This window comes from Mustelus asterias, chromosome 23, assembly GCF_964213995.1.
Source record: "Mustelus asterias chromosome 23, sMusAst1.hap1.1, whole genome shotgun sequence".
NCBI classification, from domain to species: domain Eukaryota; kingdom Metazoa; phylum Chordata; class Chondrichthyes; order Carcharhiniformes; family Triakidae; genus Mustelus; species Mustelus asterias.
In genome coordinates this window covers 20,037,214-20,049,821 of record NC_135823.1, presented here as the reverse complement: position 1 = coordinate 20,049,821, position 12,608 = coordinate 20,037,214, and the positions used below count along the sequence as shown (strand labels likewise).

Below are 12,608 nucleotides of genomic sequence, written 5' to 3'. Positions count from 1 at the left end.
AAAAGCGAGCTTTAATCTTCCGCGTGTCCGGTGATATTCTGCTGGGATTTTCCAGCCCCTCGCATCAGCGGGATCTTCCAGTCCTACCAATGTAAACAGAGATTTCAATGCCTCGCTGGGGCTGGAAAATCCAGCTGGATCTTCCGGTCCCGCCGATGTAAATGGGGATTTCAATGGCTGCCGGGGCTGGAAAATTCTGGTCTCTGTGTTTATTTTGTCCTCCTGTCATTTACATCGTTAGAAGAGGAGGAATATTATTTTTTCCAGTCATGCAAGTAGTACGCTCTGCAGCGGTTCAGGAAGGCAGCTCGCCACCATCTTCTCAAGGGCAATTAGAGATGGGCAATAAAAATGCTGGCCTTGCCAGCGATGCCCACATCCCATGAAATCATTTTTAAAAGATGCTCATGTACATAGTGAATGGTTCAGATTATGCTATAGATATGCCAACAGATTGAACTTTGATTTGAGGGTTTGGGGTTTGAAAAGCCACTGTATTTGATAAGCTTTTCAAATCTTGAAAACTATTCACTGTGATGGTAAAGTATTCATTTAGTTTAGATCTTGGATGGAGACTGGTGTTGAACAGGGAATGAAAATGAGTCAAATCCTGATAGCAGCCACGATGCTAAGCAGAGGCAACTACCCTTTCTCTTATGTCCAAGATATTACCTTTGTCCCTCTGTTAAATTTCACCTGTCATAGAATCATAGAATTCCTACAGTGCAGAAGGAGGTCATTCAGCCCATTGAGTCTGCAACGACTACAATCCCACCCAGGCCCTATCCCTGTAACTCCATGTATTTACCCCACTAATCCCTCCAACCTATGCATCCCGGCTCAATAAGGGGCAATTTAGCATGGCCAATCAACTTAACCTGCACATCTTTGGACTGTGGGAGGAAACCGGAGCACCCAGAGGAAACCCATGCAGACACGGGGAGATTGTGCAGACTCCACACAGGCAGTGACCCAAGCTGGGAATCAAACCCAGGCCCCTGGCACTGTGAGGCAGCAGTGCTAACCACTGTGCCACCATGCCACCCTGTCATTTACCTGCAGATACAGATTCAGATACGGATACCTGCAGATACAGATATAGACAGTGGGGCAGCACGGTGACACAGTGGTTAGCACTGCTGCCTCACATCGCCAAGGACCCGGGTTCAATTCCTGGCTTGGGTCACTGTCTGTGTGGAGTCTACATGTTCTCCCCGTGTCAGTTTGCGTTTTCTCCGGGTGCTCCGGTTTCCTCCCACAGTCCGGAAGTTGTGCTGGTTAGGTGCATTGGCCATGCTAAATTCTCCCTCAGTGTATCCGAACAGGCGCCGGAGTGTGGCGACTAGGGGATTTTCACAGTAACTTCATTGCAGTGTTAATGTAAGCTTACTTGTGACACTAATAAAATTAAACTTAAGATTTCTTTCATTCTGTAATTTTTGACCTTCCTTCTTTCGTGCCACTGCCCCAGCCTGTTTTGAAATCGTCTGAATATTTGACCATTTGGCATTGAGAGGAAATAAAGGTTTGCACCTTTCCTGACCTCGGGTCATCCCAAAGCGCTTTACAGCCAAAGAAACACCTTCGGAGTGCGGTGACAGTTGTGATGTACACATTTCTCAACCATGTCATTTAGAAGATGCATTGATCCTCCCACTGACCCCTTGACAGTGTCACCTGCTTCTCTTCCCAAAATGGCTCCTGGAATCAGCCAGTTTTCTGCCCCTCTGCCCATTCCCAGGTTTTACCCGGTCGCACCCTCACAGCTAACAAGTAACTGTTTAGGTGGATCTTTATTGAATACCTTTTGGAAGTTTAAGTGCAGTAAAAAAGACTTGTAAGGAAGTGGAAGCATATGGTTGTTAAAGGGAAGGCAATAACTTGGTTGAAGGGACAGGAAGTGGAGAATGGTGTTTAAAGAACATTTTCTAATTGGACTGAAGTATGCTGTGGAGTCTCCCAACGATCCCTATTGGGCAGCACGGTGGCACAGTGGTTAGCACTGCTGCCTCACAGCACCAGGAACCCAGGTTCCATTCCGGCTTGGGTCACTGTCTGTCTCTGCGGAGTCTGCATGTTCTTCCCGTGTCTGCGTGGGTTTCTTCCACAGTAACTTCATTGCAGTGTTAATGTAAGCCCACTTGTGACACTAATAAATAAACTTTAAACTTGATACATAGGAAATTCAGCAGCCAATTTACCATGCAGCAAGATCCAATGGGCAGCACTGAGATAGTGATCAGATCAGCAGTTTCAGACTAATTATGATTATTGTATTTCTCATTCTATCCAAATGATCTGGGCTTGTGTATGGAGAGAACAATTTTAAAGTTTGCAGATGAGAGGAAAGTTTGCAAGATAGTAAATAGTGAACAGTAGAGTGGTCTTTAGGAGGATGCAGTCTGAGACTCCCCTATCTTTGGGAAAAGATGTTGACTATCTACCTTATCTATGCCCCTATTTTATAGACCTCTATAAGATCACCCCTAAGCTTCTTACGCTTCAGAGAAAAAAGTCCCAGCCTATTCAGCCTCTCCTTATAACTCAAACCATCAAGTCCCGGTAGCATCCTAGTAAATCTCTTCTGCACTCTTTCTAGTTTAATAATATCCTTTCTATAATAGGGTGACCAGAACTGTATACAGTATTCCAAGTGTGGCCTTACCAATGTCTTGTACAACTTCAACAAGACACCCCAACTCCTGTATTCAATGTTCTGACCAATGAAACAAGCATGCTGAATGCCTTCTTCACCACTCTGTCCACCTGTGACTCCACTTTCAAGGAGCTATGAACATGTACCCCTAGATCTCTTTGTTCTGTAACTCTCCCCAATGCCCTACCATTAACTGAGTAAATCCTGCCCTGGTTCAATCTACCAAAATGTATCACCTCACATTTATCTAAATTAAACTCCATCTGCCATTCATCGGCTCACTGGCCCAATTCATCAAGATCCCGTTGCAATCCGAGATAACCTTCTTCACTGTCCACTCTGTCACTAACCTCCCCACTTAATAGGCATCTTGACAGATACATGAATAGGCAGGGAACAGAGGGATATGGACCGCGTCGAGGCAAAAGGTCTTTAGTTTAGAAAGGTGTCATGTGTCGGCACAGGCTTGGTGGGCCGAAGGGCCTGTTCCTGCGTTGTACTGTTCTTGTTTAAATTGTTTTGAACGCAGTTGTATCTTTTTTCAAATAAAGGGAAATAAGATATAACTGCATTAGAAGCAGCATAGTGGTTAGCACTGCTGCCTCACAGCTCCAGAGACCCGGGTTCAATTCCAGCCTCGGGTCACTGTCTGTGTGGAGTTTGCACATTCTCCCCGTGTCTGTGTGGGTTTCCTCCGGGTGCTCCGGTTTCCTCCCACAGTTTGAAAGACGTGCTGATAGGTGCATTGACCCGAACAAGGGCCGGAATGTGGCGACTAGGGGAATTTCACAGTAACTTCATTGCAATGTTAATGTAAGCCTTACTTGCGACTAATAAATTAACTTAAACTTTTATTCACTCGACTCACTCCTGGGACGAGGGGCTTCCTCCCCGCCAGAGATTTGCTCTATCAGATGCCTCAGCTGCAGGCTCTAATGCAGATCGTCCCCTGGAATAAAGCAGCAGCAATCAGGTAGAGGTTGTACCTGGAACTGGTAGCAGGACAGTCATTAAAGAGTGCAGCAGCAGAGAACAGCTACACAGCTGTTAGTGCAGGCTCTCCCAGGGGATGAAATGCGTGCAGGAGGTGTTGCCTGCAGCTCTAAGGCAGACACAGTGAAGAGCTGGCAGTGAGACAGAGCAAAGCAGCTGGTAGTTATATACATGAAAGCATTGTCCTGAATGACCACTGCAGATTCCACCAGCAACACCTGATGTCAGGCAAATACCAACAGGCAGAACCTCATAAAATAATCTTGCATTTGGAACCACAAAGAGTTTGAGGGTTATATTCCTCTTTTGATAATTATAGGTTATATAATGTAATATAAAATTGGGTTTGTTCTCACTGGATTGACAGAGGTTGAAGGATGAGCTGATAGAGGTTTACAAGATTATGAGGGGCATGGACAGAGTGGATAGTCAGATGCTCTTTCCTAGGGTAGAAAAGTCAAGTACTAGGGAACATAGGTTTAAGGTGCGTGGGGAAAAGTTTAGAGGAGATGTACGAGGCAAGTTTTTTTACACAGAGGGCGGTGAATGTCTGGAACGCGCTGCCCGGGGAGGTGGTGGGAGCAGGTCCGATAGCGGCATTTAAGGGGCATCTAGATGAATACATGAATAGGATGGGAATGGAAGGATACGGAAGTGCAGACGATTTTAGTTCAGGCAGACATCATGATCGGTGCAGGCTTGGAGGGCTGAAGGGTCTGTTCCTGTGCTGTACTTTTCTTTGTTCTATAGACTATAGTAACTATGGTAAAATGGTGCAAAAAAGATTTGCAAGGATTTTACCGGGACTGGAAGGTTTGAATTATAAGGAGAGGCTGGATAGGCTGGGACTTTTTTCCCTTGAGCATCGGAGGATAAGGGGTGGCCATATGGAGGTTTATAAAATCATGAGATAAGGTGAATAGCCAAGGTCTTTTCCCCAGGGTAGGGAAGTCCAAAACTAGAGGGCATAGGGTTAAGGTGAGAGGGGTAAGATTTAAAAGTGACCTGAGGGGCAACTTTTCCACACAGAGGATGGTGCATATATGGAATGAGCTGCTAGAGGAGGTGGTAGAGGCGGGTGCAATTACAACATTTAAAATACATTTGGACTGGTATTTTATATTTGATTTGATTTGACTTGATTTATCATCGCCACATGTATTAGTATACAGTGAAAAGTATTGTTTCTTGCGCGCTACACACTCAAAGCATACCGTACATAGGGAAGGAAAGGAGAGGGTGCAGAATGTAGTGTTACAGTCATAGCTAGGGTGCAGAGAAAGATCAACTTAATGCGAGGTAGGTCCATTCAAAAGTCTGCAAGCAGCAGGGAAGAAGCTGTTTTTGAGTCGGTTGATACGTGATCTCAGATTTATGTATCATTTTCCTGACGGAAGAAGGTGGAAGAGAGAATGTCCGGGGTTCATGGGGTCCTTGATTATGCTGGCTGCTTTGCCGAGGCAGCGGGAAGTGTAGACAGAGTCAATGGATGGGAGACTGGTTTGTGTGATGGACTGGGCTTCGTTCATGACCCTTTGTGGTTTCTTGTGGTCTTGGGCAGAGCAGGAGCCACACCAAGCTGTGATACAACCGGAAAGAATGCTTTCTATGGTGCATCTGTAGAAATTGGTGAGAGTTGTAGCGAGCATGACAAATTTCCTTCGTCTCCTGAGAAAGTAGAGGCATTAATAGGCTTTCTTCGAATGGAGCGTTAGATGTGTGAAGTCTCACTGGGGGAACTGGTTTAACTTTTGTACCTGGAACATGGGACTGTCAGTGCGGAATAGAGTGGGACAGAGAACCAGCACCCCCCCCCCCCCCCCCCCATGCCTTAGCTCAGTGACCTCCACAGCATGTGAGATGGTTCACTCTGTCAGGTTAACCAGGCAGTGAAGGTGAAAATTCACCTCGACCTTGCTCTGAAATTTCATAGAATCCTATAGCGCAGAAGGAGGCCATTCAGCCCATCGAGCCTGCACGGACAGCAATCCCACCCAGGCCTTATCCTCATAACTCCACGCATTTACTCTGATAATCCCCCTGACACTAAGGGGCAATTTAGCATGGCCGATCCATCTAACCTGCACATCTTTGGAGTGTGGGAGGAAACCGGAGCACCCGGAGGAAACTGGGTTAATTATTCGGTCATTGGAGGTTATGCGTTAACATAGAAACATTAAAAAACTACAGCACAATACAGGCCCTTCAGCCCACAAAGTTGTGCCGAACATGTCCCTACCTTAGTGATTACTAGGCTTACCTATAACCCTCTATCTTACTAAGTTCCATGTACTTATCTAAAAGCCTCTTAAAAGACCCTATCGAATCCACCTCCACCACCGTTGCTGGCAGCCCATTCCACGCACCCACCACCCTCTGAGTGAAAAACTTACCCCTGACATCTCCTCTGTACCTACTCCCCAGCACCTTAAACCTGTGTCCTCTTGTGGCAACCATTTCAGCCCTGGGAAAAAGCCTCTGACTATCCACTCGATCAAACATGCTTTCTCATTCATTTAGGACGTTATCCACATTTCAGAGCCGAATCAGTAAAAGGCTTTTGCTTTCATTCTTGTTTCGTAGTGTGAGTTGGAACAGAAGTTGGAAGACACCAAGGCCAAAGTCTCAAAGATGGAGGACCTGCTCCCAAAGTGGCTCAATAACAAGGATCAGCAGGAGATCATGAGTTTGCTGTGTAAAGTCCACGAGCTGGAGGTGGAGAACACGGAGATCCAGTCCACCCTGCTGCGGAAGGAGAACATCCTGCAACAGAAAGACTTTGTCATCCAGCACTATGAGCAGCACCGAGCCCTCTGTGACGAGATCATACATCAACAGCGGCAGCTGATAGATGGTACAGTAAACACAGCTCATCAGTCGGGCAGTGAGAATGTGATCATGTGTAGCAATCCTCGTAGCCAGCTCAGTGAAGCTGGGGTGGAGTGACACAGGCTCAAATCCTGAACCTGCTCAGTGTGGGTGGCACAGTGGTTAGCACTGCTGCCTCACAGCGCCAGGGACCCGGGTTCGATTCCAGCTTGGGTCACTGTCTGTGTGGAGTCTGCACGTTCTCCCCGTGTCTGTTTCCTCCGAGTGCTCCGGTTTCCTCCCACACTCCAAAGATGTGCGGGTTAGATGGATTGGCCGTGCTAAATTACCCCTTAGTGTCAGGGCGATGAGAAGGGTAAATACATGGCGTTACGGGGATAGGGCCTGGGTGGGACTGTGGCTGGTGCAGTCTCGATGGGCCAGATGGCCTCCTTCTGCACTGCGGGGATTCCATAAATGTCCAGTCTGAGTCACATCACCCTTATATCTCTGGCTCTTACTGTTGCCCTTGAGTGGCGTAATCTGCGTGCTGAGACACTGTCGCAGCACTCACGCCCGCATTGTGCCCTGGAAAAGGAGAATGTGTTCCCTGTCACCTGGATTGGGTATTAGTGGTGGCATGGGAACAGATGCTGTGCCTCCTGTCCTTCTGCCTATAAAATTTAAGTTTATTTATTAGTGTGACAAGTAGACTTACATTAACACTGCAATGAAGTTACTGTGAAAATCCCCTAATTGCCACACTCTGGCACCTGTTCGGGTACACTGAGGGAGAATTTAGCATGGCCAATGCATCTAACCAACACGACTGTGGGAGGAAACCAGAACATCCAGAGGAAACCCATGCAGACACGGGGAGAATGTGCAGACTCCGCACAAACAGTGACCCAAGCTGGGAATTGAACCCGGGTCTCTGGCGCTGTCAGGCAGCAGTGCTAACCGCTGTGCCACCGTGCCGCTCATATCAAGATGGATGGAAAATGGGTCAGAATTAAGTTATTGGGGGGTGGGGTGGAGAGTGAAAAGTACTTGGTTAAAAAGAAATTGTTAAAACAACTCCATCTTCTTATTTCACCCTTTAGCATTGTGAAAGGAGTTGGCAGGTCAGCAGAAAACTGTATAGTGTCCTTGAGCTTGTCTGGAATAAAAAGAGTAACAAAGTTCGGAATGTGTTCCTGGGCAGTGACTTCTCCCAGGGTTGAGGTGACCTTGACAATTCAGAAAGCAAAACCAGAAGTGGGACAATGCTTCACTCAGTAACACTCATACAAACATCTCAGAGACATTAAGCACCTTATTCACAGGATGGACTCCCGAGCTCTGCTCGTGCTGCCCTTGCACTCAGACACCAGAAGATCAGAGCGGCTGGGCTGCCCATTACTTTACCATCTTTGAAACATGGACCATTCAGTTCTTCAAACCCTCTTCCACCGTTCATGGCTAAACTGTCCCTCTACTCCAACCTCCATTGGCCTTACTTGGTTCTACATCCCTTAACAGTCCAAAGATGTGCGGGTTAGGTGGATTGGCCATGCTAAATTGCCCCTTCGTGTCAGGGGGACTAGCAGAGTAAATGCATGTGGTTACGAGTATAGGGCCTGGGTGAGATTGCTATTGGTGCAGGCTTGATGGGCCGAATGGCCTCTTTCTGCACCATATGGATTCTATGATTCCATAAAATCTCCTTGCCTAACAGAATCTGTCCATCTCAATTTTGAAAGTGTAAATTGACCCACCAGCTGCAATAACTTTCTTTGGTGCTTGTGGGGGTGGGGGTAAGGGTGGGGGGTGGGGGAGGGGGGAATGCAGCAGGAGGTCAGACTTCCTGATTTCCATTACCCTTTGTGTAAAAAGTGCTTCATGAAAACACCTTTGAAAGACATTACTGTAATATTCTGGATTCCCACACTGGAAGCAATAAGTTATTTCTTTATCTACCTTTACCAACTCCTTTAATCATTGCAGACAAAAGACATTTTGTCGAAGACTTTTGTCTTGCACTCATATGGACGATCACAAGGCGATACCAATGTCAGTGGGTAACAGCTTGAATAAAGACTGAAGGTTAATTGTTTGAAAATTCAAACCAGGCAGATTGATTCTGATTGGTCCAGACATTGCCCTGAGGAATGAACATCACCTGTTCTGTTTAGCTGAAATAGGCGCAATGTGTGCACCTGGTCTTTCTGTCTATAAAGAATGGGGTCTTGTGTATTCATATTTGTAGGTTCCTGTACAGACAAATGCACCACACTGGATGATGTGCTTGGTAATTAACTGTCAGTCACCATTAACTGGTGCATTGTCCATGGCAACGCTTCTGCCACTCAGAGTCAATTCACCAACCAGTCAGCACTCTCTTCTCATGCAGCATAAAGTCGTTGACATTGATATTTTTGCGATGGTCCGGATGAGCACAAGATGAAAAGCTTCGACAAAATGTCACTCTTCAGCAAAACTCAAGTTCTGTACGACAAAACGACTATTCCTTTAGTCATCTTAAAAACCTCAATTAGCTTAATTTTCTTTGCATGTTGGAAATCCAAGACCCAGCCTCTGCAACCTGTCTTCAACAGTTAACCCTTTGAGCCCTGGAATAATCCTGGTGGATCTGCGCTATATCCTCTCAAAGGCTCGGCTATCGTTCCTGAGGTTCGGTGCTGAGGGCTGATGCAGTATCCTCGATGGGGGTCTAACCAGAGCTTTATATCATTAACAGAACTTCTGCCATTTGTATTCCAACTCCCTTTAAGCAAAGGGCAACATTCCATTAGCATTAAAAGCTATGATTTCTTTACTTGGACTGGTAAGCACCTCTGCTTCTCCACAGTTCCAAATCTCACCATTTGGATAATATAAGATAGATAGATAAGATATAGGAGCAGAATTAGGCCATTCGGCCCATCGAGTCTGTTCTGCCATTCAATCATGGCTGATAAAGTTTCTCAACTACATTCTCCCGTTTTTTTCCCCAAAGCTTCTGATCCCCTTACCAATCAAGAACCTACCTATCTCTGTCTTAAATATGACCTGCCTTCTGTGGCAGTGAATTACACAGAATCACCAGCCTCTGGCTGAAGAAATTCCTCCTCATCTCGGTTCGAAAGGGTCGTCCCTTTACTCTGAGGCTGTGCCCTCGGATCCGAGTCTCTCCTACTATTGGAAACATCTTCCCCACGTCCGCTCTATCTGGTATGATCTTCCTTAAGTGCAAAGTGGATTAAAGTTTATTTATTATTGTCACAAGATGACTTCTGAGACAAAGTTTGAGAACTCACTCTGGGTTGCTGTGTCTGGTTTGATAAATCACGGGAGATTTCATCAGGTGACATTTGATCACGTTGGCATTTGATCATGTGATACAGCTCATGTGATGCATAATCGCAAGACATTTAATCAGTGACATTTAACCATGTTACTACGTTTATCTTAGCTCAGTGTCTCAGTCTCACCAAGCCCGAATAAAATAACTGACTTTTTGTTTCATTGGGAGATGACTAACCTAACTTATAAATCCACAAAAGAACAAGAGGATTTAGGGATAAGTAATGTTCAAATGAAAACTACCTCTCTGATGTTTTTTCAACATCAATGGTAAAATGAAATCACCCAGTAAGTTCCACGGGAACTGCGGAATGGATTTTCATCCTCAGGGTGGGGAGCGGGAGTCGGGAAAATTCCCAGCTCTGCCCGCATCCCTTGGGAGAAAGGTGCCAGGAATGGTGGAATTTTCACTGTGGGGCATGGGCGCAGGCTGGAGTCAAGCCAGCCGACCCGGGTGCCAAGGCAGGCTGTTTAAAAGACTCACAGCGCTGTGGGACTTCATTCCAGTTATAACAAAAGACCCCTCATGATCTGTCATTATATTCTTGGGGGGGAAAAGTCAACAAACAGCTATTGTAATTGCAAAAACAGAGATTTTTCAACTCCTACTGATGCAGGCTGTCTTTTTTTTTTCATTTTTAAAGGGCTGAGTATTTAAGTAACTTCACATCGTGACAGTTCTGCATTTTCATATCCACCCCTCAACAGCATTTATGTCCTACTGTTAAAAATTATGAATCCCCCCTCTCTGGATTAAGACCTTGGTATGGAGAAAATGGAATTTGCTGGGATGTAACACTGAGCCCCATCCCCTACCGTTGAAAACAGGGGCAGGACTTCCACATCTGGGTCCCTCCCACCATTTCTAAAGGTCTTTGGAATCTCCATGACTCCATGAAAATCCAAGCCTTTGTGTCTGTGAATACTTATCTTCCTTTCTACAATTTGTGTTCTCTCTTTCTCTCTCTTTCTCTGCCTTTATAGGACGGGGCATAGAGTATAAAAGTTGGGATCTGATGTTGCAGTTGTATAGAACGTTGGTTCGGCCGCATCTGGAATACTGCGTCCAGTTCTGGTCGCCACACTACCAGAAAGACGTGGAGGCTTTGGAGAGAGTACAGAGGAGGTTTACCAGGATGTTACCTGGTATGGAGGGGCTTGGTTATGAGGAGAGATTGGGTAAACTGGGGTTGTTCTCCCTGGAAAGACGGAGGATGAGGGGAGACTTAATAGAGGTGTATAAAATTATGAAAGGCATAGATAGGGTGAACGGTGGGAAGCTTTTCCCCAGGTCGGTGGTGACATTCACGAGGGGTCATAGGTTCAAGGTGCAGGGGGGGAGGTTTAACACAGATATCAGACGGACATATTTTACACAGAGGGTGGTGGGGGCCTGGAATGCGCTGCCAGGCAAGGTGGTGGAGGCGGACACACTGGGAAAGTTTAAGACTTATCTAGACAGCCATATGAACGGAGTGGGAATGGAGGGATACAAAAGAATGGTCTAGTTTGAACCAGGGAGCGGCGCGGGCTTGGAGGGCCGAAGGGCCTGTTCCTGTGCTGTATTGTTCTTTGTTCTTTGTTCTCCTCAATTTGTGTTTTTCATCCTCCACAGTTTGAGTTTGTCTCTCTCTCTCTCTCTTGCTCCTGCAGTTTCTGTTTTCTCTCCCTCCTTAGCTGGTGTTGCTTCCTCCCTTACCCCTCCCACCCAGTTGATCTCTCTGGGGTTAGAATCATAGAAACCCTACAGTACAGAAAGAGGGTTATGGAACTTCTCCAGTGATTTTCATTGTCACCAATGCTACCATCCTCACACATGACGCGGTGTGTTTCTGAATTACAAGAGGGTCAGCGACCCCAGTCTGGTTAGCCCCCCCCAACAAGTAGGCACCGTGCAGATGCAAATCATGTGCGTGAGGATTCTTCCTCCCAAATCACAGGTACTCAGGACGCCAATTCATTTGCCATAAACTTCCATCAAAACCGGGCTGGGAGCCCAAATTCACAGCTCAGGAATGATAGAAATGACCTCCCCACCCACCATCCACCGTCCAGCCACTCATGCAGAAATTGGTTTCTGGTTTAAGAATTTTATTTTGTCAGTTGGGCGGCACAATGGCACGGTGGTTAGCACTGCTACCTCACAGCGCCAGGGACCCCGGGTTCAGTTCCAGCCTCGGGTCACTGTCTATGTGGAGTTTCCACATTCTCCCCCGTGTTTGCGTGGGTTTCCTCCGGGTGCTCCGGTTTCCTCCCACAGTCCAAAGATGTGCAGGTTAGGTGGATTGGCTCTGGTAAATTAACCCAAGTGTCAGGGGGATTGGCAGGGTAAATATGAGAGATTACGGGAATAGGGCCTGGGTGGGATTGTTGTCGGTGCAGACTCGATGGGCTGAATGGCCTCCTTCTGTACTGTAAGGAGTCTATTTTATTCTAGGAGTGTCTTGACTGTTGTCTGACTATCTTTGAATAAACTCCATTTTCTCTGTACCAAGGATCTTAATACAGAGTATGGGAGTCACAATTTTTAATAGTAGGGCGTAAATGCTATTGACGGGTGGATACAGTCTGCAGAACTGTCATGATGTGAAGTTATTTAAATACCCAGCCCTTTAAAAATGAAGAGAAACAGACAGCTTGTGACAGTGGGAGTTGAAAACTCTTTGTTCTTGCAATTAAGATAGCTTCAGGCCTTAGTCCTGTTAGATTACCAGTGGTGCGGCGAGTTCATTGTGTGTACTTGAATGATACAGAGCAGTAATGTCCCAGCATTATCACCAGCTTGTGCTCAGCTAGTCAAACTCTG

At 46.3% G+C, this 12,608-nt stretch overlaps 1 protein-coding gene across 3 annotated transcripts in view; it reads left to right on the top strand.

Annotated features, from left to right (window-relative positions):
* LOC144510550 (kinesin-like protein KIF19) overlaps window positions 1–12,608 on the top strand; it is a 187,372-nt gene that overhangs the window by 122,348 nt on the left and 52,416 nt on the right. For all 3 annotated transcript variants that reach the window (XM_078240072.1, XM_078240071.1, XM_078240073.1), the window contains one exon: window positions 6,233–6,503. In XM_078240072.1, coding sequence (XP_078096198.1) covers window positions 6,233–6,503 — 271 coding nt within the window. The remainder of the gene's footprint in view (window positions 1–6,232; window positions 6,504–12,608) is intronic.